The 27,381-nt window shown below is 42.3% G+C and overlaps 1 protein-coding gene across 2 annotated transcripts in view; it reads left to right on the top strand.

The window, feature by feature from the left end:
• Positions 1–636: 636 nt before the first annotated feature.
• chd2 (chromodomain helicase DNA binding protein 2) overlaps positions 637–27,381 on the top strand; it is a 28,769-nt gene continuing 2,024 nt past the window's right edge. The window contains exons 1-41 of one of the 2 annotated variants that reach the window (XM_075469818.1): positions 637–1,664; positions 3,097–3,163; positions 3,302–3,362; positions 7,227–7,284; positions 8,564–10,556; positions 13,993–14,221; positions 15,464–15,550; positions 15,724–15,785; positions 17,427–17,552; positions 17,808–17,993; positions 18,120–18,259; positions 18,346–18,571; positions 18,657–18,757; positions 18,846–18,887; positions 19,002–19,180; positions 19,275–19,399; positions 19,520–19,736; positions 19,826–19,915; positions 20,007–20,197; positions 20,295–20,486; positions 20,589–20,748; positions 20,900–21,052; positions 21,667–21,738; positions 21,990–22,139; positions 22,229–22,377; positions 22,489–22,585; positions 22,676–22,768; positions 22,878–23,051; positions 23,241–23,410; positions 23,517–23,558; positions 23,688–23,827; positions 23,920–24,058; positions 24,155–24,305; positions 24,907–25,029; positions 25,114–25,236; positions 25,414–25,557; positions 25,778–25,894; positions 26,025–26,203; positions 26,312–26,411; positions 26,494–26,677; positions 26,814–27,060. In XM_075469818.1, coding sequence (XP_075325933.1) covers positions 10,495–10,556; positions 13,993–14,221; positions 15,464–15,550; positions 15,724–15,785; positions 17,427–17,552; positions 17,808–17,993; positions 18,120–18,259; positions 18,346–18,571; positions 18,657–18,757; positions 18,846–18,887; positions 19,002–19,180; positions 19,275–19,399; positions 19,520–19,736; positions 19,826–19,915; positions 20,007–20,197; positions 20,295–20,486; positions 20,589–20,748; positions 20,900–21,052; positions 21,667–21,738; positions 21,990–22,139; positions 22,229–22,377; positions 22,489–22,585; positions 22,676–22,768; positions 22,878–23,051; positions 23,241–23,410; positions 23,517–23,558; positions 23,688–23,827; positions 23,920–24,058; positions 24,155–24,305; positions 24,907–25,029; positions 25,114–25,236; positions 25,414–25,557; positions 25,778–25,894; positions 26,025–26,203; positions 26,312–26,411; positions 26,494–26,677; positions 26,814–27,060 — 5,162 coding nt within the window. In that variant the 5' untranslated portion in view covers positions 637–1,664; positions 3,097–3,163; positions 3,302–3,362; positions 7,227–7,284; positions 8,564–10,494. Of the gene's footprint in view, positions 1,665–3,096; positions 3,164–3,301; positions 3,363–7,226; positions 7,285–8,563; positions 10,557–13,992; positions 14,222–15,463; positions 15,551–15,723; positions 15,786–17,426; positions 17,553–17,807; positions 17,994–18,119; positions 18,260–18,345; positions 18,572–18,656; positions 18,758–18,845; positions 18,888–19,001; positions 19,181–19,274; positions 19,400–19,519; positions 19,737–19,825; positions 19,916–20,006; positions 20,198–20,294; positions 20,487–20,588; positions 20,749–20,899; positions 21,053–21,666; positions 21,739–21,989; positions 22,140–22,228; positions 22,378–22,488; positions 22,586–22,675; positions 22,769–22,877; positions 23,052–23,240; positions 23,411–23,516; positions 23,559–23,687; positions 23,828–23,919; positions 24,059–24,154; positions 24,306–24,906; positions 25,030–25,113; positions 25,237–25,413; positions 25,558–25,777; positions 25,895–26,024; positions 26,204–26,311; positions 26,412–26,493; positions 26,678–26,813; positions 27,061–27,381 lie in introns of those variants that run through there. The other variant, XM_075469817.1, reaches the window with a different exon arrangement.

Genomic DNA, 27,381 nt, shown 5'->3' with positions numbered 1-27,381 from the left:
TACAGTCAATATATGGCTGTGCTCCCTTCATTTGTGCTCTCTGGGTTTGCGATGATTCTGCATGGCATTGCTGTTGCTAGGCTGGGGATCTTTTAAAAGGAAATCTTCCACAGCAAGGCCCATGCGCGGTGGTGTGTAAGGCTCTCATTGGCTAGTGGTGGGGGTGGAGTGCATACCACAAGCTCCATAGACTGTCCAACAGGGGCTGCACTGGCTGATCAGCCAAAGTTGACCAAGTTTGATTCTTCCTTCATTAGACAACTGACTGTTTAAACTTTGTTTCAGCTGGTTATAGGCCAAACTTCATTGATTTTATTATGTTGACACAGGCAGGGTGGGCTTCTGTAAAGCATCTGGCATTTGTGCTGTGCTTGGGAAGTAAGTCTTAACACCGAAACAACTCTAATTCCATTTCTAAAGTTCATATATCAAATAAGAACTTGTAGTTATGAAATAAAAACATTACAGACACAAACAGGAAAATCTAATCAAGCCATATCTTTCCAAAAATGAGCCTCATAGAGCTTACATGCACTCTAACATCCTGGCTATGTTGAGAGTTTTAGGTCATCCAGGTCGTATGTTACAAATGTCTACAGCTTCATCTGCTTTCATAAACCTGGATATGGTGCAAAGCAGGTTTTTGAAAAGTCTGGATTCCACCTGAGCCCCTAAAGAGGGCAGGTCTTTGCCCGGGTTTCTCAACACTTTTAGGTGGTAAGGGCATAAAGCCTGAGTCTGACTGTGTTGGATCAGATACGACTGTACACACACGATCTGAAACCTGAATACCGGAAGAGCCTATAGGCCCATAGAAGGATTATAACAAGGTTTCTAAATCCCTTTCTTTATGAACACTGCATGCAAATACTTGAGAATTTGGATGAGACTCCAAAACGCACTTACTGACTTTGCTCACAATTTGTACAAATTTGATTTTTATTATCATGATGCTGACTATGTATCAGCAACTCCAAAATAATATACATTATTTTCCAAGACCATCTGGAAGGGTGCAGAGAAGGACTGAATGGATCAACAAAAGTTACACCACACTAATAAATACATAGGCTATGCTTGTGTAAATATTGTAGATAATCTGGAGAGACACAAAGGGACCCCAGACAACAGAATGTGTGTTGTTCTACCACCTAATAAACACATAAACTACCCAAGGACGACTTAATAGGACGGACAGAAGGCATTGTTTCTAAAAACAGAGTGTTTCCTCATATCACATCAACAAGTAGCACTGAAGGTCACATTTAGCTTGATTCTATGAGCACCGCTAACATGGCAAGCTATTCTTTATTTTGTTTAAACGTCACTTATTTAATTTATCAAAACGTTTTGTGAGTAGTCTGACGGGCTCCGGTTCGTTCAAAAAAAAGTTTCAGTGGATTGGAGGTTACTTCAAGATGGGGCTGTAGAGGAAGTGGAGTTTGGTTTACGTTGAGAGGAAGGTGGGCAGAGCCGCTGAAGGATATCAACTCAGGCAGAGGCGGAGAGGAGGACACACGCAGCAGAGGAGCGAGGCGGGAGGAACGGAGAGGATGAAAGGCGCAACGATGGCGGTGAAAGACCCAGCAAAACCCCGAAAATCGGTAACAAATGCTACGCAGACCGCGGCAGACGACGGGGGATAGACACGACCGGAGAAATGGGTAAGAACTTACAAGTAACCATACATTATTCGCTGAAAAATATGAATCTGGCGCGCGAGGCAATATGGTGGCAAGAACGACAGTTAGGCGCAGTGTTGTAAAAATGGCCATGGTGTGTTGTCAGCGAAGAACAGCGAAAACAGCTTATTGGGTGTAAATGGCTTAGAATTGTGTTTAGTTTGATAGATTTTGCATGTTTTGTATCTCTGTTTTGAGTTAACTTAGTTCATGTGTGGACAAGCATATTTATTCTCGAATAGTTTGGAGTTATTTCTACCTACGCATTTAAAATTTGCTTTGTCCTTGAAAGGGCAAATGCCCTTGTCTGAATTTACTCGATTAAAAACCACAAAACTGAGCGAATGTTTCTCTTTTTCAACGTTGTATTTAGGCAGGTTAGACATCAGCACAACAACCTTAAACACATTTTTGTTCATTTTCAGTGTATTCATTTTTTGAGACTTTTCACCGAATTGAAATGTAAGAAAATACTAAAAAAATAGATGGTTTTATTCGTTTTCTTCTCACAGACTATGCAAATGCAGTTTGTTATAGGATTTATGGAAGTATTACATGCTTAATGCGTATAGTTTATAAATAAATGTAATACATTGTGAGAAGTTGTCCAAATACACAAAATATGACTTCTTACAAGAATCCTTGTATTGCTGACACCATACATAAACGAGACTTAACTTGAATATAAATTCAAGACTCTGTACGTTTTTAAAGCTCGGATATACGTCGAAATTCAAAATAGGGTGTTGGCTTTTAACCCTTTGAGGTACTGAATAGAGATGTAATATGAATATTTGCATAAAATCTCTTTTTCAAGTCCCATTACTAAAGTAAGACATGTAATGAAAGATTTTCACATTAGAAATCCTCATCACCCGTATGTGAATTTGAAAAAACCCTAAATGCTTTCCTAAACACTGTAAAATAATTAAATATAGAAAAAAAAAAATAATCTTGATTTTTCTCAGCCTCAAAGACGAGCTTACTGAAACGTACACATTTGAAGACCAACACTACATATCCTAAAAGTAGATGTTATGTATTCTTTTTTTTAATATATATATATATATTTAAATCTTATCCTATGTATTTGAATCCAAAGGATTAGTCCCAGCCTGCACATAACAAAATATCTCCTGTTAGCTATTTTCAAATGGATGTCTTGGTTTAAGACAGATTTAGTCGCATTTTGAGCCACTCAGACACATAAAGATAAAACATTTGCATGATTAGATATGCAGATACTTATTTGCTAATTTCTTGATATGTAAATGAGCCCCGAAATGGTTCAGAAATTATCTTTGATAGGTATTAAGTACGAACAGCCTATTTATGACTGGTTAACATGCCAACGTAAGATCAAATTTCAATTGCAACCAGAAAAATTAGCATAATTTTGTTTTGTGTTTCGCAGGTATTCCCTTTGTTGTCTTGCAAACTACGTCAGCGAAGAAAGAGAATCGTCTCAACGAATCTAAATGGTATGTTTTGTTTTAACTTAACCAAGCTATAGTTTGCAGCGGTAAGAGTTTCTTTGTTGTTACTGCTATGTACATGTGTCCAGCAGGGTGTGCTGTTGTCTCATTCCCTTTCTGAATCATTATTTTTCTATTTTAAAGGTTTAACATTTATCCACTGTGAACCGAAGAACTTGAGTGATTCACGCTGCATTGGAGACTTGTAAGTACTATTTTAAAACGGATAGAAGATTCCTTACATGTTATCTGGGCATTGAACTCTTAAAATGTGTTGGATGAAAAGGTTGCGCTTTATTATGCCGTTTCAAGGATGGACAGCACTGCCCCCTAGTGTATGATGTAGCAACAAAGTGCGTATAAATTATTTAGTGAACCAGCTCCTGATGCTGGTTGACCCATATTGTTTGGCTAGTTTGAAACTACCTTACCGTAATGTATGTTTATATTTAATTACTTTCATACATAAACGTACTTTGCAAATTAAAACTTAAAGTACCTTTAATCTTTAGTATTTTTGACACATTGAAATGAAACGTGATGTCAAATGTAACGTTAATCATAAGAGAAAATCATTAGAAAATTTTCAAAATTGTTGCCATTGTTTATTACATGCAGTTGGTTGGGTGCGTAGACAGTTAAGCTCCAGTTATTATATTTCGATAAAATTAGCTTTCAATTATATGCAGAAACCTGCCATATTTTAACAAATTTGTGATGGTTTTTACTCTTGCTAGCAAACCCGCAAAACAACTTTGTTCTTTATGTTTAAACATTATTACTCATTTTTAAAAAAGATAAACTTATCGTACTCATTAAGCGTATTAAAGACAACATTTCTAAACATTTAGTGTGGCACAAAGTCGAGACAAGCTAGTCACAGTGGATGGCGAGGAACCATCCCTTTTTTTCTCATTTTGCCTCGGCTCCCCATTTTCCTGCATTGAATTTTATTTTTGCATTTGTACTGTTCAGGCTTTTTGCCTTTACTCGATCATACTGTCGAAACAGAATCAATGTGTCTGCTTTCAAGTAACAAGTCAGCATTGCAAAATCTACTGAGCGACTACGGCGTCAATGGTGCATCAACTTCAACTCCCCATTCCAACCAACCTTTACAGACATGACAGTAGTGTACGGTGGAGCCTGGTCAGTGTCACAAACATGACGGTAGTGTACGGTGGAGCCTGGTCAGCGTCACAAACATGACGGTAGCGCATGGTGGAGGCGGGTCAGCGTCACAAACATGACAGTAGTGTACGGTGGAAGCGGGTCAGCGTCACAAACATGACAGTAGCGCATGGTGGAGGCGGGTCAGCGTCACAAACATGACAGTAGTGTACGGTGGAGGCGGGTCAGCGTCACAAACATGACAGTAGTGTACGGTGGAGGCGGGTCAGCGTCACAAACATGACAGTAGTGTACGGTGGAGGCGGGTCAGCGTCACAAACATGACAGTAGCGCATGGTGGAGGCGGGTCAGCGTCACAAACAGGACAGTAGTGTACGGTGGAGGCGGGTCAGCGTCACAAACATGACAGTAGTGTACGGTGGAGGCGGGTCAGCGTCACAAACATGACAGTAGTGTACGGTGGAGGCGGGTCAGCGTCACAAACATGACAGTAGTGTACGGTGGAGGCGGGTCAGCGTCACAAACATGACAGTAGCGCATGGTGGAGGCGGGTCAGCGTCACAAACAGGACAGTAGTGTACGGTGGAGGCGGGTCAGCGTCACAAACATGACAGTAGTGTACGGTGGAGGCGGGTCAGCGTCACAAACATGACAGTAGTGTACGGTGGAGGCGGGTCAGCGTCACAAACATGACAGTAGTGTACGGTGGAGGCGGGTCAGCGTCACAAACATGACAGTAGTGTATGGTGGAGGCGGGTCAGTGTCACACAAACACGACAGTAGTGTACGGTGGAGCCTGGTCAGTGTCACAAACATGACAGTAGTGTACGGTGGAGGCGGGTCAGTGTCACACAAACACGACAGTAGTGTACGGTGGAGCCTGGTCAGTGTCACAAACATGACAGTAGTGTACGGTGGAGCCTGGTCAGCGTCACAAACATGACGGTAGTGTACCGTGGAGGCGGGTCAGTGTCACACAAACACGACAGTAGTGTACGGTGGAGCCTGGTCAGTGTCAAGCAAGTAGCTAAAAGTTAACCATTGCCAATTTTCTCTTGTCATCATTCAAAACCTTAAGTCTGTTGTTGATTTGTACACGCAAAAACTTGCGCAGAGTCTTTTATCGGAACTTGAAATAGCATAATGAGTTATATCCCCTAGCAATGTCATCTTTACTTTACCTGTTTCTCCTCTTCTGCCCTCTGGGGGGCAGCACTTGGATCTGTGGATCGTTTCAATGAAAATATTTGTCGAAACATAAAATAGGGGAGAAATTCGCTTCAACATAAGTAAAAGCACAATAAAGTAGAGGCTCTCGCAGAGCTGAAATCAAACCAAGGCAAATTAATTCAGGTAATATCGCATATTTATCCTACTCGGCTACCTGAAGCCACAGCAGGGGGATACCATCCCCTAGCGAGAATTGAGTTTGGTTTCATGTCTTATAAGCTTCGTCACATCGTACTTCAGAGACCTTAACATAAAGTCTCTTGTTATGCAAATCTATTTTCATCACTTAAGCCTTTGATATTGAAGTTGCACACTAAAGCTGTGCACAAATTAAAACCATTGATGCAAATTATCCAGGGCAAACAATGTAAAACATGCATACCTGGATTTATATCAGGCATGTATTTTTTTTTTTTTCACTGTTTGTCGTAATCTAGATTTAACATAACTGACAAAAGAAAGCTAATTTCAAATCTTCAATATAACACAATATTAATTGTGTTAATTATCTACCTATTTAGAGTGAATGACTTTCTAAAGGTGTTATCATGATGACTGACAAGCCTGTCCTGCGTTTTGTCCGGAGGCTCAATCGGAACAAACCCTTTGTTTGTGAAGTCCTGTCTCAGAAAACAAGGTGGCTGAGGCCAAAATCCCAAACTTTGATCGTCCGCATGCCAGTGTGTGACACACCATAACTTAATCCATCTCTTAGACACGTAATAATATATAAAGCTTTATTTCACATCATTCTAATCTTTTCCTATTACAATTCAGTTTAAAAGTAATGACTAACACAAACTACAAGTTGCAGAAGGATGGATATTTTTCCACAAATACCTCATTAACATGGAAGTCTTTGGTCTTTCATTTTATTTTTATTTTTTTTCTTGTTCGTCTGAAGTGTAGGAAGTAGCTTTAGAAATATAGACGACACTGAAGAAAGTTTTAAGGTTGGCAAAACACTTTCCCTTAAAAAAAAAAGGCAATAGAAACATTAAGTTGACACCATAGAGTCAGGAATATTAATTATTTAAATGAAAAGTGTGAATTTAGTTTCCCAAGAAGCCTTAACTGGTGTTTTGTTGCACCAAGCATCAGTTTAGAGATACTATAGACATATTTCCTTTTTCCTGGGAGAAAGTTCTTATATGCATTGATGTTGTTATAACAATGGTGCTCATTGATGATTAATATTATTAGTTTCCAGCGTGGGGACACTGTATTGTTTTCCATACTTTCAAAGGCCTTGTGTTACCTTATCTTTAAGATTAAATATTTATTTGGCGTTGATCAACAAATGCCAAAAGCTCAAGGTTGTTAGCTTAAGAAATCAGTTAAAATTGTGGTCTTGAGTGAAAGACCATTTTAAACAATCTTGTGGTAGTAATTCTTTAGATTGAAGCCAGGTCTGTTTTGGGGCTTTAAATTGACTTGATCTTTATTCACTTTATTTAATTTACTGTAATGAACACAACCTCTTAGTTGTAATTTATTACTGTGGAAGTTTAAGGGACAGTAATGTGTTTTCACCTTGAAGTCATTGTTTGGTTGTAAATGCTGTTTGATGCCTTTCTTTATCGATGGTAGCTTGCAGTTTAAAAACGGAACAGAAATCCTAACAACGAGCTGAACAAGTTCATTTGTTTTGTTTGTCATCTCTGTGTGGAGCTTATCATTCATTGTTCCCTTTTTTTTTTTTTCACAGTGGAAACATGAGACTGAAGACAAGATTTTAAACTTCTGAAGAAAAAGAAGACATCTCTGTAAGTTTCTCTTCTTTGACCTAAGTCTTTACTCACAAGTCCAGTGTCAAGTTTAGAAAAGAGAAGTTTCTAGAGATTGTATTTGTCTTTGATCCATTCGGATAAATTAAGGGTAACACACAAACGCTTACTTTTAGCAAACCTCGCCCCATCGTGTTTATATGGAATATTTCTTGTTTCTCGAGTTTTAAAGGCTAGCAGCGCAGGTAAATGTAGCAGATGGAGAGCCTCAACACCCTTAACTTGCCTCCTATTGGCACTTCACAAGCTGCTGCCTTTTCAGTCTTGATTATTATTTTTTTTTACTTTAAATCTGTTGTAGTTTATTTATTGTTAGTTATTGTTTAGATTTGATCTAGATTCTCCTTAAGATCTACAAGATATATTCTGACGGTTAAAAAGTAGATGTATGAAAATGACCATTGTCGGAAAAACTGCTTTAATAGTTAGAAGATGCTACTGTGTTGTCCATCAGTAGGTCAGGTATTTGGATATTCACGTAGCCACAATCTATTCAGGCGAAGGAACTCATTTTGTTTATAGCGTCGTTCGATCGCCTACCAGTTTCATGTTTTCAAGGCGATTTGTTCGAATATTGCTGCTGTTGTGTAATCAAAGACACATTCGTACCAAACAATGCGTCTTTGGTACGATTGTTTACACTACTCGCCCCTGCTGGCCAGTTGATGCATTTATTTTGCTTTTGTTTTTAACGCATTTCCTCAGCCAAGGCTGTTTTTTGGTAATTACTTCAAACTCACCTCACACCTTTCCATACACCAAAAGGCTTTTTTTTTTTTTTTTTTTTTTTTTTTCTTGGGACAGAACTACGATTCTTGCTGTGGAACTTGATGCTAACATATTTCATGAGCCAAGTCTTTAAATAAATCAATCTATGATATGATTGAGAAGTATGTTTATTAGAAATTAATATAAAAGTTCTGCACTGAGATTTCTACGACTTAGATCCCAATTGGGTTGCAAACCCGACCAACTGTATAGTTTGACGCAATACGTTACGACAGTTTATTCGTAGGTAGTGAGAACAGTTTTGCCAAATAGGTCTTTATTACAATTTTGTATTCATACAAATGCTAACATTTCATAGCATCACATGCTCTTGTGCGATGCTCGCTAATGCAACTGAACGCTATCCCCATATGTAACTAAACTGTTGTCTAGTTTCGCATGCCTTCTTAAACTGCTGGTCAGTGAATCTTTACTCATTTCAGTTGCACTGTGGGCTTACAATTCTTCCTTCTTTTTTTATCCTATCAAGACCCCATTCAACTGGATATTGCTGAAGTGGAGACAACGTTGTTTAACATGAAGACGGAAAGCGATTTGGCAGTTAGCCAAATTTTGACGAAACCTTTTTCTGACTGGACTTTGACGTTTGGATTTTTTACTTTTTTTGTTGTTGTTGACCGCAACGTGGACTCTGGAGCACCGATTCTGGCTGTATATTGGACTCTTTGAAAATTTTCTGTTAAATTTTATTTTTAAATTTTTTGGTTAACACAAAATCCGCCTTTGTACATTTGATATTCAAATGTTGTTTTAAATAAAGTGTATGTGCTCGCATTTTATCCCTGGCTTTGTTTCATTAGCTGATCCTCCTGAAAAATCACGAGTATATGTGGCGCAATACTTTGTTCATGTTTTTGTACTAAAAACAGAGGTTGGTTCAAATTTTTCAGGTCATCTGTGCAACAAATTTGGCTGGTTTGCATTGTCTTTGGGCCAATAATGAGAAAGACTTATCATCTGAGTCAGTTTCACCAGCTTCCGTGCTGGATTGATAGTTTAACATAGACGGGGACTTTTATTCTGTTTCGTGTTGCTCCGAAAAAGGGACTTATCATCTGGAATGATGAGATAAAGGTGAAAGCAGTGGTTGAAAATGCTGTCCTTTGCTTTAATCCGTTTCACTGGTAAATCTGAACTAATGCACAAGCATGTGAATAATAGTCATTCAGAAGGTTTTGGTCAGTATTCAAATGGTTTCCAATGAACAGCCTGGAAGGCTCTCTAAAATGGCTGCTACTTGTCCTTCTTCCTGTCTGAGCAGGAAGTGATGCAGTTGGTGCAAAATATATATATTTACAGCCTTTCACTATTAATGCCTTTACTAGTGGGGAAGAAAGATTTCAATTTGGGGCTTGTCCCTTAGGGTCGAAAACAGTTGTAAGTTTATCCAAAAGTAATTTTAAACATAATAAAAGGGGTGGGACTTAGACATCACCTGAGTGTGGGGTAAATGGAAATAACGTCAATCAAAGGCAAAGCTTTCAGAGCAGGGAAGGAGCTCTAGATGGCGGCTGAGCCTTGGGAAGGGTGCCATAGACTTTAATCAGACCGTGTCTCTTGCTTGTTTTTCGACCGAAACCGCTTGATTTTCGTGTAAATGTGAAGGCTGCTGTTGTGCGAACGTGTTTTAACGGGTATTATACGCGTTTTGTGTGGTTTTTGGGCTGAATTTTTGAGCTGGAGGAGCCGTCTGTGCTGGCGGAGTGCTTGTCGTTGTTTTCCATACTGGGCTCTGGCAGCCATGGCGCGCCTCCATTTTTAGTGTGCTGCTGCTGCTGCTCGCCTCTCGCTCTGAGCCTGTCAGTCGATGTTGACTGAAAAGGCCTGCGAGCTTTTTTTTTTAAATAAGGCTTTTCTTTTTTGTAATTTATTACGTTATTATTTTATCGGCTTTTTTTTTTTTTTTTTTTTTTTTTTTTAATCCGAGTCGGGTGAATATTTAAAGTGCGACAGAGCAAACGGGAATCTAATCGTTCACGTATAGACTAGCACCTTTCTTCATATTGAATTGATATGTTTACATTGTGTAAAGCATAATTGACTGAATTTTCTCATCCGCAAATGTTATTTTTCTAATGCTTCATGTGATGACGCAGTTGTAATTAATGGCATGCGGCTTGATCTGAAGACTATGTTGAAAGACACGGTGGATATTTAACATAGTAATGGCACCTGTCATTTTTTCTTGGCTCTGCTTAAACTTGCGATGCAAATAATGATCCTCAAATCCATCGATTTGATGCTTTTTTCTGTACTCGTGTCGCAACGCCTGGATTTTATCTGCCACCTGAGCAAAAGCAATCCTGTGGGACTTGTATGATAGTTCATGCTTGCTCCACAACTTTTTGACAGTAAATACCAGGACAAAATATCACCTTATCAGATTTTCACGACAACACGATGATGAAGAATAAAAGTAAAAAACAAGAGGATGAAGGATCGACCCAAAGCAATGCATCAAGGTATGATCCTTTCATTTTTTCCCCCCCCTACCCTCTTGATCTCTGGTTTGATTGTTTACCCTGTCGAGCATGGTTGATCAATTGTGTTACATTTGCGACGTCGTTTTGCAGAAGTTCACCAGTGTCACGAATGACCTTGCTTTTGTTTAATAGCCACACCCTGATTTTCCTACCATTTCTGACACTCTGTACGGAGGTTTCAGGCCTGTGCTCAGACATCTCTGCCCACAAGATGTACTTGTTAGACCACAGGGAAAGGCCATTTGTCCCGTGTCATGTCTCAAAAGACTCGATGCAAAGTGTTGGATGTCCAGTTGCCATAATGTTACATGACCTTGCCTTACAATTTGGGACTGCAATGCACCATTTTTTTTTTAATCAACATTGTTGTTTGGGTAACATGTGTTTCCCAAACGTCACCTCGCCTTGTTGTTACCTGTGGACACTTGTATTCAGTGTTTCGGATGTTTTGACATGTTTGACATCCCGTGGGGTTTCTTCAAGTCTGTTTTCAAGTGGCTGGACTTCAGTCAGTTTCTGCTTTACATGTGAACCTGTGCTTAAAGTTTTCACCAAGTTTTAAAGTTTAAGATGATCGGGTTTGTTTTGCTTTTCTTTTCTTTTTTTTCTTCTTCTTGTATTTAAATAGTGCTCTCAAAGATTTATTTATTTTTTTGTTAAATCTTCAATAAATTAATCATTGTAAATCCTTATGTTGTCCTGTTTTTACAGGGGTAGTGAAACTTGACACCGTGATGCAAGAGCATTTTTAACTTTGTTATCGTGGGAAATGTTATTCTTTGACATTGGGTTTATGAGGCTTTATGAATGGAGTTTCAGCTTCAACATCTCTCTGCACACAGTGTTTATTTATGAACATTAAGACTTAATGATTCATTTAACTTGTGAAGAATGTTATCTCAAGGAATGGCGCTTTTTACAAAGGAAAAATTGTGCCTTTTTATCATACAAACTTGTGACACATTTTGTACTGATTATTCTGTGTTTTTATGAAGCTGGCTGTGTTAGCTGAAGGTTTTGTTTTGAACCTGCTTGATGTTTGTGACCGCTGCAGCTGAACAATATTAGTTTTTGTTTAAATATTGCTTCGTTTAGCCTACATTACTTCTGAGGTAGATTTTTTATTTTTTATTTTTCTTAAAGCCATGCAAGCCTGGAAGCATCAACTTGGTAACATCATTTAAAAGTATTTTTCTTATTAAACAACAGTTTGATGTCCAAGTATGTGTTTATCGTCCTCAGGTGTCTTAAAGCCCACTGAAAATAAGTGGAAACGTACACTAACGAATAAAGTTGTCACCAAACTGTATCATTTGAATGTTATGCAGGACAATGCAGGAATGCTGGCTCAGAAGTGACGAGCCATATAAAAGAAATGTTTGTATCTGCTACACTGATGCTGTTTCTGAAATTAAGCTCAATCTCAGCCACATTATTAAAGTAAATAGAACTGTCATTCATTAGACTGCTGTGTTTTCTATTTAGATAAAAGGATTTCAGGCAGTAAATGCAGATAAACACCCTCAGTGTTTTACTGAGTGTTCACTGCAGCAGGTTACATCACATTTGTAGTTTTTTGTGGGATCTTACGGCAGCCATTTTACTATTTTGAGTAGAGTGTAATGTGTCCTCTGCAGTGATGGCAGCCTAACTTATGTGACATTTAAACATGAGCACCGTGGGTCTTCAGATCAGCAGATGGAGCATCAGAAACATCCAGTGACTTTATGTAATGTTGCATGTCAGCAAAGTGCCATTTACATTCTCTTCAGAGTCACAAAATGGCCCTTGCTTTGTGTGCCCAGCTTGTTCACTTGTCTCTATTAAAACTCTGCTCAGAACTACACAGAGGAGGAACAGGAAGAGCCCGGACCTTTAAAGCCTACACACGCTGTCGTGATAGGCTCGACTTTCGCATAGCAACGTACTAGCCAATAGAAATTTGAGCTCTCCAGTCCCGCCCCCTGCTGACCTTACTTAAAGCAGAGAGAACCGAGTACTTCCGAGTCGGATTAAAGAGGCAGGTTTTTGCACAGACTGATTATCAGAGTTACTTTTACACTTAAGAAACAATAAATGGAGTTCCATAGTTTGACCCTGTAGATTTATATTTCTTCTCATTCCCATGGTAGCCTATGAAAAACTGCAAATGCAGACATGGTTATTGATCAAAGCTGCAATCAGTCTATTTGAGCATCAAAGTAATATCAGTGGTGATGAACAGATTACATTATCTCTATTGTTGTTATGAAATGTTTAGGGGCCCAAACTTTCGTTTCATCCAAAACTGCTCTGTTGAAGCAGCGATTCCTTCAGATTCATTCCTGGATCGAGGTACCAGAGACCCCGTGTGTTAAAAGTAGGTACTGCATCCAAAGCGGGACGTTGGATCCTGTGGTTTCTTCACATTCACATTAAGTACTGATTTATTATCCTCCAGACTCTTAAGGAAGGTCTAGTATGGACTTTTTTTTTTCTTTTAAGAAATTTAATTTGAATGCGGTTTGACTTTCAGCCTTACCTTCTTGGCAGCTTAAAACAAATCCAAGAAGATGATTTAACCCCCCCCCCCCCCCCCCCACCACCACCACCACACACACACACACACACATTTAATTTCCCTCCCAATACCCAAACTTTTTGAGGTCTAAATTCAGCTTCTGTCAGCTAACATCCAGCATGTGATGAAGGGTCAAGAGGGCCTCGGTTTATGGAGTCGTACGATAATGCGGTTAAAAAGGGAATGGCCTCGTTCCACAGTCATTGATCTGCCTTTCCTGATCTGCTGCCTAATGAGGATATAGGCTGATACACTTAAACTGGGAGTAAGAGTACTTACAGTTGCAATGTGTTGGTCATGTGTTTTCAATCTTGATTTCTCTGAGGTTGAGCAAGCTAATTTATTCATAGTTATTTCATAGCCTTACAACTAGCAGAGAAGAAAGACTCAAACGAAGGTCAATATTTTGTGTGGAAAAATAAAGGCTGGTTATTTTAGGGTTTGGCCCATCTTTCAGCAAATTTATTTGGGAAAACAGGAGTGTGTGTGAGAGAGAGAGATATCTGTCTCTCCAAAGTGGCTGTAAGAGGATATATGTGCCCGTGAGAGAATGGGGTTGAAATAAGCTCGTTAGCTGAGGGAGGAAACGCAGTCCATGATGTAATGAGGTTTCTGTTGGCTGAGAGTCACTAATTACTCATGCCATCAAGCGCCCGCGGTTTCGTTGTGGCCCGTGGAGAGCCCACGCGCTCGTCTTTGAATTTTAAGATGCTTGAGGGTGTCTCGACCATTAACGCACCCTCGCCATGATGATGTTTGATCTACGGGCCAAATATCAGGATATGCGGCTGCAAAATTTGAAAGGGCTGGGAGCAAAAAAAAAAAAAAAAATGTAATGCGTTCTTTTTCCCGCAGCAACTCCGCTTCAGAGGAATCCAACCGCTCCGAGTCGGGAAGTCAGTCAGAGAGCGAACATGGCAGTGAGCGGAGGAGAGTGCGCCACTCTGAGTCGAACAGCTCCTCGGAGTCAGAGAGTCGCTCCGAGTCGGAGTGCGAGTCGGCCGAGTCAAAATCGCAGCAGAACGCCGCGGAGGTCAAAGACAAGCCAGTCAAGAAGAAGGAGCTCCTGGCTGACGTGAAGAAGGTAGAGGTCATTGGACTGAACCTCCTTGATTGACTTAACTCACTTTGTGCAATCGGACTCCTAATGCAATTAAGAGGGTGTGACATGCAAGACTTTTTTATAGAAAAGGGCAGAGATGGGGACTCAAGTCGACTCGAGTTGCTGTTTTGATGACTTGTGACTTGACAAAAAAATAAAAGACTTGAGACTCGACTCGGACTTGGAAGTTAGACTCGGCACTTGACTTGAGACACGATGACTTGAATGACTTGAGTGTTAAGCATCTAGCATAACTTCGACCTTTGATCGTCATTTAAAGATCCATTCTGACCAGTAAGTGCTTGTCAAATTAGCTAATATTATCCTGTTAGCCTAGTCGGTAGTTAGCTAACGTTAGCTTGATATGATACGGGGTGGACAGGTTGGACACATTGGCCAATGATGTTTACTGACAGTTACTTATATCTTGTCTTTTCACTTTATTAAGATCAGATTCTGCAGGTAAAATTGCAATAATAATAAGGTGACTTGACTTTGACTTGACTTGCCCAAGAAAAAATTACTTGGGACTTGAAAGCTAAGACTTGAGACTTGCACATGTGTGACTTGGTCCCATCTCTGGAAAAGGGCAACATTTAACTCTGTCAGACTTGAGCTCTGTCTGAGTTATTTTTTTAAGACATATTTATATATATATAATTTGTTTTCGAGGCATCTTAACAATTAGATTAGTTTGTTCATGAACATACCGACATGGGTAATAAATTGCAATAAAAGTAGAACGTTTTAGCTCAAAACTGCCTTAGTTATAAAACGATTTTTTATAGACGACCTCATGAGAGCAAAGGATAACAGAGGATCAACGTAGCTGCCGCAAATCATTAATTACTAATGGTGCTGGATAAAGAAAACTCTAGAGGAGCATTATTTTACAATCTCTTGTTTAATGCTACTTTAGCTGTTTATGTCTCTTTACCCGCTGCCATAAAGAGACATTTAGGCCCAATCCTGTAAAAGGTGATCGACAGTAGCCATCAAAATGGCACGTTAAACTTCTGCTGAAGGTCTAGATGACCATTACCCAGAATAGAGGGACACTGTACTCTTCCACAATGGAGGTATGGGGGGGGGGGGGAGGCTTTTCTGCTGCCATTAATCATCAGCAGCAGCCCCGTTGCACAGGGCAGACATATTCAAACGTAGAATGGAATTGGAACGGCACGTGCACAGGGCAATCCACGAATCCCGTTCTCTTGTTTGCAGATGTGGGAAGAACATCCAGATGTGTACGGCGTCAGGAGGTCGAACCGCAGCAGGCAGGAGCCTGCCCGTCTCAACATAGGAGCTGAGGTAAGATGATATGGGTGAGGTTCGAGGGTGAGCAGAGCAATATCACAGACTGCATGGCTCAACTATCTTTCTTCGACTTCGCTCCCTCTGAGCAAGCCGCTTTTGCCATCTAGTGGCGGTTGTGGTGTAGTGCCGCCTCGTGTGTTCACTGAAACGGCTGCTGTCTTCCACAGGGAAGCAGCGACTCCGAGAGTGAGAGCCCCAAAAGAAAATCCTCCCGGGCTAAGAAAAAGGAGTAAGTATGGGGACACGTGTGAAGAGTTCTTCTTCTGTTATTCTTCCATTCATAATTTATTTGATGTCGCAGCACCTTATTATTTCCAGCACTTTTTAATTCTGTCATGCAGGGCTCTCAAGTTTTCAAGTTTGCTTGGGGTGAGATTCGGGCGGGGCAGGGGCCGGGCCGTGTGCGCGGCTGGGTTTCTTTCGTTTTTTTTTTTTTGGGGGGGGGGGCTGGTCCCTTGCAGTATCCCATCGCCATAAACTAGCTACTTAAAGAACAAAGAAATTGTTTTATTTATACCAAAATCACAAATCTTCACTTTTACACTAAATTCCGCTATATTTTAAAATGAATTGGTTTAGGTATGCAAAGTCTTAACAACAAAAAAAAAAAATGTATGTCTTGTAAGTGTCTGTGGCAGCTTTTGATGCTTGATGACTGATATTGGGGCTCCCATTTAAAGCACTGTGGCTCAATGTCAGCCATTTTCACAGTCATGATGGATGACAGAATTCCATTAAGAGCCAACGTGTTCCTGGTCTTGGTTTTATTGAGCCCCACCATGGAAAAAACCCTCTCTGCATCAGCATTTCAGTGTGGCAGAACTAATACCAGTTTGGCAATTGTAGATAGCCTTGGGAATCTACTCAGTCACCTTTAAAAAAAAATTAACCACGGAAGCCTAATTACACTCCTACATATTTTTCATTTTTCATTAAGTTGCTCATGTCAAAGGGTGTGTGCTGAATATTTAGGTCTACTACTCCAACGAACACTTTAATCGGCAGGTATTGGTCTTTTACAAGGAGTAGGAAAACTATAGTAACTAATAAAAGATTCAAATAAATGAAGATATGACCTGCTGATGATCCTGACGGTTCTCTTCCACCTCCAGCTCGTCTACAACTTCTGCACGCGTGCTTGCAGCTGAAAGCTATTTCAGACCTCACCCGGCAACAAGAAATTCTCTTTTCTGATTGGCTGAGAAATTCTATTTTGTGATTTGCCGATGGGTTGCTAAATCAAGACAGCTGTACCAGAGCTATAGTTCTGAGCTGTACTAGGGCACAGTAACCTGCCATTGACTCGTTTATAGTATCGGCCATTAGAATTTCTGTGCAACGAAGTTGATCATTTCTCAGCGTGAGAAATGGCATGTGTGGCGTGTGAGCGTGTGAACTTGTTGAAATGCGTGTGTCTCACGCTCAATGCGGGAGACTTGAGAGCCCTGCTGTCATGAGACACTGACCTCTATTGACAATGAGAATTTTTATTTATTTAATTTTTTAATTTTTGTTTGGCACTTGAACCATACAGTAGTCTTTGTGCCGTTTGTGTCTGTGTCATTCTGTAGCCGATCAGTGTTCATGCTGTGAATCTTACCATGGGAAAAAAAAAAAAAGCCTATTTATAAATGGGTATCTGTTTGTCTCAGAATGGGCTTAGTAAGTGCGAGCCAGCCAGGTGATGTGTTACGTTTAAGTCAAAATTGAGTGTTTAGATCAGTGGCTTATCCCTAACTGATTAACTAAGCACCCTATGGCCAGTGTTTTTTTTTTGTGTGTGTTTTTTTCCAATGAAATTTAAGATTTTTAGGAGAAATAGCAGTGATGGGCCTTTGAGGGTGAACTTGTGGCATTTCTTTGTTGAAAGAAATATCTGGAAAGATGATGACTCAAATGATGAAGAGGAGGAAGATCAGGAGGAGGCGGCTTCCGACAGTACAGACAGTGAGCAGGAAGAGAAAAAAGTTAGATCCAGACGACTTCCTGCTAGAAGGTAAGCGTGTAGCGAAGCCTGGCCCTCAGACAGCTACCCAGGGGGTCATCCCCAAATCGTTCCATGTTGTGTGAGCTGTTGTTTGATGGCACGTTTCCACCCCTTTTCGGTTTCTTTTTTTCTGTTTCCAGACCTGATTTGATTGTTAAAATTCCATCCAAAATGTTTGCCATCCGTCAGCGTGTGTTCGTGTCTTCTTGTTGCTGTAAGCGCTTGTGTTTCCGTGCTTGACTTACTTTTTTCCCTTTTTCACAGACCACAGACCAAATCTTCGATGCTCAAAAAGCAGCAGTCTCAAAAAGGAAAGAAGTCCAAGAAACCGGAGTCCTCAGTCGATGAAGAGGACGACGACGACGACGACGACGAAGAGGACGATGACGACGATGAGGAAGACACTCCAAAGAGGCAGACTCGAGGAAGAGGCGCCACGAAAGTCAAAAGGTGGACACACGATGTTTGGTGTTCTTAGTACCATCTCGTATACTTTAGTGTTCGTTCCCTTGAGGCATTTTGCATACAGAAGTCATTTTAACACGAGGCTTGCGCTGCACTGCTGTTACGTTACAGCTATAAAGAGGACCAACACGACTTTGAAACGGATTCCGACGACCTGATCGAAATGACGGGGGATGCCGGCGAGGAGCAGCAGGACGACGACAGCGAGACCATCGAGAAAGTCGTCGACACCAGGAACGGCAAAAAAGGAGGTGATCTACTTTTCTTTGCTTTGCCAACCTTGTTAGTCGACATAGTTTCTGTGCCGTCTTTGAGGTGACCGCTGTGGCTCTTCCAGCCATCGGAGCTTCCACCACTGTGTACGCTGTGGAGGAAAACGGGGACCCGAGCGAGGGCTTTGATCCTCAGACCGAAGAGGGGGAGACTCAGTATCTGATCAAGTGGAAGGGCTGGTCCTACATCCACAACACGTGGGAGAGCATCGATTCTCTGACGCAACAGAAAGTCAAGGGCCTGAAGAAGCTCGACAACTTCAAGAGGAAAAACGACGAGCTGAATTCCTGGTGAGGAACTTTTGCTTTGCGTCAACGCTTTTATTTCGTGCGCTGCCGCGCCGGAACTCTCCTTAAATTCTGACTGTGTTCGCAGGCTGAGGAGGGCGTCTCCTGAGGACATAGAATATCATAACTGCCAGCAGGAGCTCACAGCTGATTTGAACAAACAGTTTCAGTTTGTGGAGCGCATCATCGGTGAGACGTCGTCATCTCGCTGCTGCAGGTCTTGTTTTGTTTGACGCACAAATGAATGTCGTACTAAAATGAACTTTATCTCGAACAGCAACCAAAACGGGAAAGATGCCAGGATCTGTTGAATTCCCGTGTGAGTGTCTTATCCAACACATCCGTCCACAGCTTTTTGAATTTCGAACGTCCTTTTGCTGTGCTCTTAACACTCTTAACACACCAATCTGCTATTTGTCTTCCCTCTAAACAGCTCACAGCCACAAGACCTCATCCTCGAATGAACCCGAGTACCTGTGCAAGTGGATGGGTTTGCCGTATGCAGAGTGCAGCTGGGAAGACGGAGCTTTGGTCAAAAAGAAGTTTCAGCACTGCATAGACAGCTTCACAAACCGAAACTCCAACAAAACCGTCCCCTCTAAAGACTGCAAGGTCGGAGTCAAAACCAAGAGGGATGCAGATTTTCTGTTAACTTTTGATCCAAAATGTCTAGTCCTAACTGAATAAAACGCTCCTGTTGCTTTAGGTCTTGAAGCAAAGGCCGAGGTTTGTTGCCTTGAAGAAACAGCCGTCTTACATCGGCAACGAGATCCTTCAATTGAGAGACTATCAGCTGGATGGGTTGAACTGGCTGGCTCACTCCTGGTGCAGGTACCGTGCTAACGAATGTCACCAGGCGCTACATTTGAAAAAGACACATTAACGAGTTGCAGAAACCACCAATCGTTAAGTACCCCCCGGATTTTTTCTTTTTTTTTCTTTCTCTCTCAGGTGTAATAGTGTTATCCTTGCTGATGAGATGGGACTGGGGAAGACCATCCAGACTATCTCCTTCCTGTCGTACCTGTTCCACCAGCATCAGCTCTACGGGCCCTTTTTAGTGGTGGTGCCTCTGTCCACGCTCACCTCCTGGCAGAGGGAGTTTGACACCTGGGCACCCGACATGAATGTGGTGGTGTACATCGGCGACGTCATGAGCAGAAAAACAGTAGGTTGAATTAGACTGGAACCGCCCCGTTTGGTACCTCCGAGGTTTGCTACGCAAGCATGAATGGTCGTTTTCCCTTCTCTGCGCAGATCCGCGACTACGAGTGGGTGAACCATCAAACCAAGAGAATCCGTTTCAATGCGCTTCTTACCACTTATGAGATTCTACTCAAGGACAAGGTGGGATTCTTGTCGAGCCTTTGTCCTTGTTTGATTCTGTCGGTTTGTTGAAGGAAGAATAGTCACTTAGTTTCTTCACGTTTGACTCCAGGGGGTCCTTGGGAACATTAACTGGGCGTTTCTGGGTGTGGATGAAGCTCACAGGCTGAAGAACGATGACTCCCTGCTCTACAAAACGTTGATGGAGTTCAGGTCTAACCACAGACTCCTCATCACTGGCACTCCGCTGCAGAACTCCCTCAAAGAGCTCTGGTCACTGCTTCACTTCCTCATGCCCGATAGGTACGTCCTGCTTTACATGTTTAAAACTGTCCCGAAGAGAAGCAGAGTTTGTATTCCAGTTCATTTCAATTGATTTTATTTTTTTATATTTTTATAGCCGGTTTCATTCCTGGGAGGATTTTGAGAACGAACATGGGAAAGGAAGTGATAACGGTTATCAGAGTCTTCACAAAGTCCTCGAGCCTTTCCTGCTCAGGCGAGTCAAGAAAGACGTCGAGAAGTCTCTCCCCGCCAAGGTGGAACAAATCCTTCGTGTCGACATGACGGCACAACAGAAACAATTTTACAAGTACGAGCCGTTTTTTGGAGGCGTTTTTACTATCTATCTATCTATCTATCTATCTATCTATCTATCTATCTAAATCTCATTTCTTCTCCCCCTCTCTTCCAGGTGGATTTTAACGAGAAACTATAAAGCTCTTTCCAAAGGCACGCGTGGCAGCTCTTCTGGCTTCCTGAACATTGTAATGGAGCTCAAAAAGTGCTGCAACCATAGCTTCCTCATCAAACAGCCTGAGGACGTAGAGGTTGAAGTACAGGAACACCTGCAGGTATATCCTCTGCAGCTTCCAGCATCTCCTCTGCGCGTCTCCGCCCTGCAACCAAAACCAGCTCTTACCTCGCATATGAAACGATATTCTTGAATGTGCGTTCTCACCGGCCGCTCTGTCCTTTTTTTTTTTTTTTTGCTACGCGTTTTAGGGTCTGGTGAGGGGCAGCGGGAAGCTGGTGCTGATGGACAAGCTGCTGACCAGGCTCCGCGAAAGAGGCAACAGAGTCCTAATCTTCTCCCAGATGGTTCGAATGTTGGACATTCTGGCTGAATATCTGGCCAAAAAACGCTATCCATTTCAGGTACGGTTTGCACGGCTCGAGGCCACTCGCTTCCCCTGTAAAAACAATGTAGTTCTTCCGAGTGATGCTGTGGTCAACAGTTGTGGGGTTGTTCCAGGATAAGCAGGGCTTTGATGTGTCTCTGAGGTAGTTTAGTGAAAAATAAGAATAAAAAAGAGCTCCTGAATAAACATCCAAAGGATGAACCATACTTCCCCGTTTACCGTCATGTCCCCTTCTAATAGTGGCGATGCTTCCTTTTCTATTGGCACGTCCAAACAGAACCACTTGGCCTCGGTTTTTTGCCTCTTGGGTTTTGTTGATGTTCACAGTGAAGCGCCTTCTGGACGTTGCGCTGGACGGATTGGTCTCTGATGAGGATCGAATGTCAGTGTTGTCGCACGCAGGCTTAGAGTTGCATGTGTTTATTTATATCAACAGGTTATTTTCTGCCGGAGAACAGCTGACTCGGCTTGTTTTGCTGTCGCCGAATTGGTCTTTGCATTCGACTGTTGTGGTCCGTCCGAGTCGGACCACCGTGGACACAAAGCCGGATGAAGCCGGGGTGGTAGCGGACGGCTGCTGGGGAAATGTTTTAAAGGGTGAATTTGTCATCTTGCTCTTCTCCTTTGCAGCGATTGGACGGTTCCATAAAGGGAGAAATCCGAAAGCAAGCACTCGACCACTTTAATGCTGAAGGCTCTGAGGTATGTACACTTACGGTATTTGGGCTATTTGTACTATAATTGGTCAAGTTACAGTAAAATATATATTCATGATACGGTAGCGCCATCATTTATTGTACTATTGATCACTGTATCGTTATGAAATCCACTTCCCACAAATGATTATCAATTCTTTGTTACAAAAAGCCTCTTTGACGGGTGGGGAAGATAAAAATCATGCAAAGAAGAATATTCACCGATTCTCCTATTATACCATGTTTTCTGTTTTTCAGGACTTCTGCTTCCTGTTATCCACCAGAGCTGGTGGCTTGGGTATAAACTTGGCCTCGGCAGACACCGTGGTCATCTTTGACTCCGACTGGAACCCTCAAAATGACCTGCAGGCGCAAGCAAGAGCTCACAGGATCGGACAGAAGAAGCAGGTAATTGGTGGCTGGAACTATGGGCGAGCTCGCCTGAGCGGAGAGGTCGTTGTATTAAAAAAAGGGAAATCCTTGCTGTTTCCTCGCAGGTAAACATATACCGACTCGTCACAAAAGGAACGGTGGAGGAGGACATCATCGAGAGGGCGAAGAAGAAGATGGTTTTGGACCATCTTGTCATTCAGAGAATGGACACCACTGGCCGAACTGTTCTGGACAGCAACTCGGGAAACACAAAGTAGGACTTTGAAAGTGACCTTTCCTGTTAATCAGCTTTTGTTCCGCTTGTTAGTGGTGTGTTAAATGTTCTTATATGTTTTTCTTTGTTTTTTTTTGTTTTTTTTACCAGTTCTAACCCTTTCAATAAAGAAGAACTGACGGCAATTCTCAAGTTTGGTGCGGAGGACCTTTTCAAAGAGGCAGAGGGAGAGGAGTCTGAGCCGCAGGTATCACATCGTGTGAATCCTCTGCTGTGCTCTGACAGCTGTAGCGTTGCACGCTTGCAGAAATAAACCAGCATTTCTTTGTCTCCGCAGGAGATGGATATCGATGAGATCTTGAGGTTGGCCGAAACGAGAGAAAGCGACCAAGGCTCCAACGCGACAGATGAGCTTCTGTCACAGTTTAAGGTCCCTGCAGGCAGCTTTGTTTTCACGTTTTCACTTTCAGACATGGGTGGCAGTTCAAGTTATACTCACACTTTTTTGCTTTTTCACCATTTTCCACTCATTTCTGCAGGTTGCCAACTTCTCCAGTATGGAAGAAACCAGTCCGGAGTTTGAGGAGAGGGCCATCCGGGAATGGGATGACATCATTCCTGATGACCAGCGCCGCAAAATTGAGGAGGAGGAGAAGCAGCGGGAGATGGAGGATATCTTCATGCTGCCCAGGAGCAGGAGCTCTAACAAGCGGGTACGCTGGATTATTGTGGGATAGACTCACACTTTCGGACCTCATTAGAATTAGATCCGACCGGTTTTTGGCGCACAAAAATGTCGCTTTATGCTTCATCTTGTTTTCCGGACCCTGTTCACCGCTACACACCTAACGTACCTGTATACACAGGCAAGTAACAGAAGCAACCGCTCCTTTGTTTTCCAGCCCCAGGCCAACGACAGCGACAGCGACGTGGGCTCCAAGCTGAAGCAGCGTTCCTCAGGCTCAGACAGCGAGACTGACGACAGCGACGACGACAAGAAGCCGAAGAAGCGAGGCAGACCCAGAGCTCGCAAAAACAATGTGGAGGGCTTCACCGATGCAGAGATCCGCAGGTATTTGGCTGTTACTTCCTATGGAGAAGGAAGCTGAACCCCAGTTGCATTCGTTATGCCTCTCTCACAAGAGCAATGAAAACTGCATTCATAATCTTATCAACAGGTTCATTAAGGCATACAAGAAGTTTGGATCTCCCCTTGAAAGGTAGGCCTATTCTTTAATCGTATAGATAATCCATAGATGGAGATTCAAGACTTCATTCCTGTTCGTTAAGCAATTAAACATGTTGGCCCCTTTTCAAGCACTTCTGTTAAACCTGCATCTCGTGCCCAGGTTGGAGGCCATTGCCCGAGACTCTGAGCTGGTGGACAAGTCCATAGCGGACCTGAAGAGACTTGGCGAGCTGATTCACACCAGCTGTGTGGCTGCGGTGCAGGAGCACGAGGAACAGCTCAAAGAGAACCCAGTTGAAGGTTTGTTTGTTTTGTTTTTTTTACTTCACGAGGACAAAAAAAACTGCATTCTTCAGCACTTGTCCCCAAAATGACACGTGATGTTATTCCAGCCAAAGGTCCTGGGAAGCGACGTGGAATTAATATCAAGATTTCAGGAGTGCAAGTCAACGCCAAGTCCATCATCCAGCATGAGGAGGAGTTTGAGCCGCTGCACAAAGTGGTGCCCTCCAACCCCGCTGAGAGAAACAAGTAAGATGCCACTGTAAATACAAGAGAAGGAGCAAGATGTTCAGAGAAGGCTGATCTGTGTTGAGATTAAATCTGACAACGCTCTGCTCCCTCCAGGTTCAATCTGACATGCAGGGTGAAAGTAGCTCACTTTGACACAGACTGGGATCTGCAGGATGACATCCAGCTCTTACTCGGCATCTACGAGCACGGCTTTGGCAACTGGGATCTGATCAAGACTGATCCCGACCTCAAACTCGCTGACAAGGCAAGTATTCATAGTACGCTGCCTCAAACTGGCATCTCAAGACTTTACACTGGAAAAAAATGCCCCTCCAAAAATAAGTAAGAAAAACCACATATACAAGACTTTCTGCTTGAAATAAGCGAAAAAATCTGCCAACGGAACTAGTGAAAATCGGCTTGTCAAGATTTCTTGAAATAAGATGTGATATTTAGGACTTTTGAGATAAAAGTGATCTTGAAATTAGCTTAAAAACCTCTTCAAATATCAAAAAAAAGCTTGTTTCATATGATATGTAACTCAAAATAATTTGTTTTCAAGACTTTTGCAATTAACAAGATATTCCAGATGTATTGTCTTCAAACAAGTCCCTATATCTGGCTGAAATAGTACTTGTTAGGCAGTTGTGTCTTATATTAAGTGTAATGAGATATTTTGACGAGAAATGAGACAAATATACTTGGTAAGACTTTGATTTTTTTCTACTGAAGAAATGTACCTATGAGTCCATTTCTGATGAGCAAAAGTTGGGTCTTGCAGCTACATTTCTTTCGGTCATTCTCATCAAGTCTGGTGTGCGAGGGGATGAATGGAGCAGTCTTGACGTTCATTTCCTTGTGCACAGATTCTTCCGGACGACACAAGCAAGAAGCCTCAAGCCAAGCAGTTGCAGGCGAGAGCGGAGTATCTCCTGAAGCTGCTTAAAAAAGAACAGGACAACGCCGATCTGTCCAAAACGGGAGAGGAGGTATGATGGCCGTGTTCCCCGGGCAACTTGTCCGTAGTGGAGTTTGCAAGCTTCCTCTTTGCTCATCTGGCTTTGTCCTCCAAGGTGAAAGTGAAGAAGAGGAAGCCTCGGGTGAAAAAAGAGAGCAAGGTCCTCAAAGACGAGCAGGGCAATGACATCTCCTCCCCCCGGCTGTCCGATAACCCCTCAGAGGAGGGCGAGGTTAAGGTCAGTCGCACTCTGCAGTGGGAACGTGCGCGGTCTCAATGCAGCTTATGCTGTAACTAATGAGTAGAATTCATCTTTGTTTGTAAACTGAGTGACAGAGCCTCTCATTAAGGTGCCAAATACCACTGCGGCCCCATGACCTCATTGTGATGGCCCGCTGTTTCTTTGTGCTGTAAGCAGGACGACGGAACAGAAAAGCCCAATGTCAAGAAGAGACAAAAGAAAAAGGACAACAAAGAGAACAAAGAAAAACAGGGAACACCTAAAAAGGAGAAGGATGGGGACAAAGAAAAGAAGGCCTCTAAGCCCAGAGCAGAGAAGGTATCTCACAACAGTAGTCCTGACCCGAAAATGCTCAAATTTACAGCCTTGACGGATTTACTCTCTTCTTTTTAATAAACTATACTTTTTTTTTTTTTTTTTTTTTTTTTTTTTAGAATTTTTAGCATGAGATACAATACAACAGTGCAATTTATCCAGATAAGGTTTAAAAGGCAGGTGTGGGTTAACTGTCTTGCTGTCTTCTATTTTTGTCTTTCAGGCAAAAGCAGCCAAAGGGAAGAAGAATCAAGGTCCAGTGCACATTACGGCCGGGTCTGAGCCCGTTCCCATCGAGGGGAAGGAGGATGATGAACTTGACCAGGAGACATTCAGTATTGTGAGCTTCCTCTCCAGCTCTTGTTCAATGATTTAAATCGGAGGAGTTTGTGTGGTGTAATGTTTTTGTTATGCGAAAAGCTAAGCATTCCAGTAAGAGTCCTTTTTTTCTTTTTTCTTTCTGTGTGTAGTGTAAGGAGCGCATGAGGCCGGTGAAAAAGGCCCTGAAGCAGCTAGACAAACCAGACGAGGGTCTGTCCGACCAGGAGCAGCTCCAGCACACTCGCTCATGCCTGCTGAAAATTGGGGACCGAATCACAGAGTGCCTTAAAGCCTACAGCGACCCTGAACATGTTAAAATCTGGCGAAGGTAAAAAAGAGAGCCTCTAGCTTTGTCACATTAACTCGCATAACTCTCGCCTATTCAGCCCTCATTGTAAATGTTTTGTCTTGGGTTTTTTTTGTTTGTTTTTGGCAGGAACCTTTGGATTTTTGTGTCTAAGTTTACAGAGTTTGGCGCAAGGAAGCTTCACAAGCTTTACAAAATGGCACAGAAGAAGCGATCGCATGAGGAAGAGGTAAGTTGCCAGGCAGGGTCATTGAGTCCATACGACCCGCCACCGTTTGCCAGCACTAAATATCCCTCTGCGACGTTTCCAGAAGGAGCAAAAGAAGAAGGAAGACCTCTCGGGAAGAGTAAAATCATTCAGGCCGGAGGCCTCCGGTTCCAGTCGAGACTCCACAGGCACTCAGCCATCCTCCAAATCTGCGTCTCAGTCGGGACCGCACGGACACCACAGGGAACCGTACAATACGGCTCACAAACGGCACTTTGGCAACGATGGTACGTGCGGATGGACCCGATTTTTATTTCAATGTGCAGAGGGTCTTTACTAGCTGACAGCAGCACTCTCTGACCATCCAAAAATAATCGCGCGCTGCTCATTTAAAAATGAAAACCCTTTCACGTTCAATTGCAGATCGAGGAGACTGGCAGAGGGATCGCAAATACAGCTATCCGGGAAACAGCAACCAGCCGTGGCAGGGAGACCGCCATCATCAGTACGACCCCCATCGCTACAAGGATCACTACGGTGACCGGCGTCCACACGGAGACTCGTATCGCAGCTCGGGCGGTTACCGCAACAATAGCTCTCCTCGGAAACGGCCTTACGATCAGTACAGCAATGACCGAGACCACAGGGGTCACCGACCCTATTACGACAGGTGAGTCCCGAAAGCCAGGTGACGTGCACAGGTGGGTGCGAGCTAAAAAGTGGTCAACAATGCAAGTAGTTGAGGAAGATTATAGATGTATCATCTTTACTAATACTTTGTACATTTATTTTTATTATTTTACATTTTATTATTATTATATTTTTTGTTTTATTGCACCAAACGGACCAGGCCAAATTCCTTGTGATGTGATAATTACTTGGCAATAAAAAAAATTCTGATTCTGATACTATGTAAATCATTACATGTTGAGATGTGTGTGGGTGTTGTTCCTCCTGTGCATCTCTTGATTTCAACAGGATGTCCGTTGTC

This window comes from Odontesthes bonariensis, chromosome 7 (assembly GCF_027942865.1).
Source record: "Odontesthes bonariensis isolate fOdoBon6 chromosome 7, fOdoBon6.hap1, whole genome shotgun sequence".
NCBI lineage: Eukaryota > Metazoa > Chordata > Actinopteri > Atheriniformes > Atherinopsidae > Odontesthes > Odontesthes bonariensis.
The sequence above is the reverse complement of the archived record's forward strand: the minus strand, read 5'-3'. Positions and strand labels throughout refer to the sequence as shown.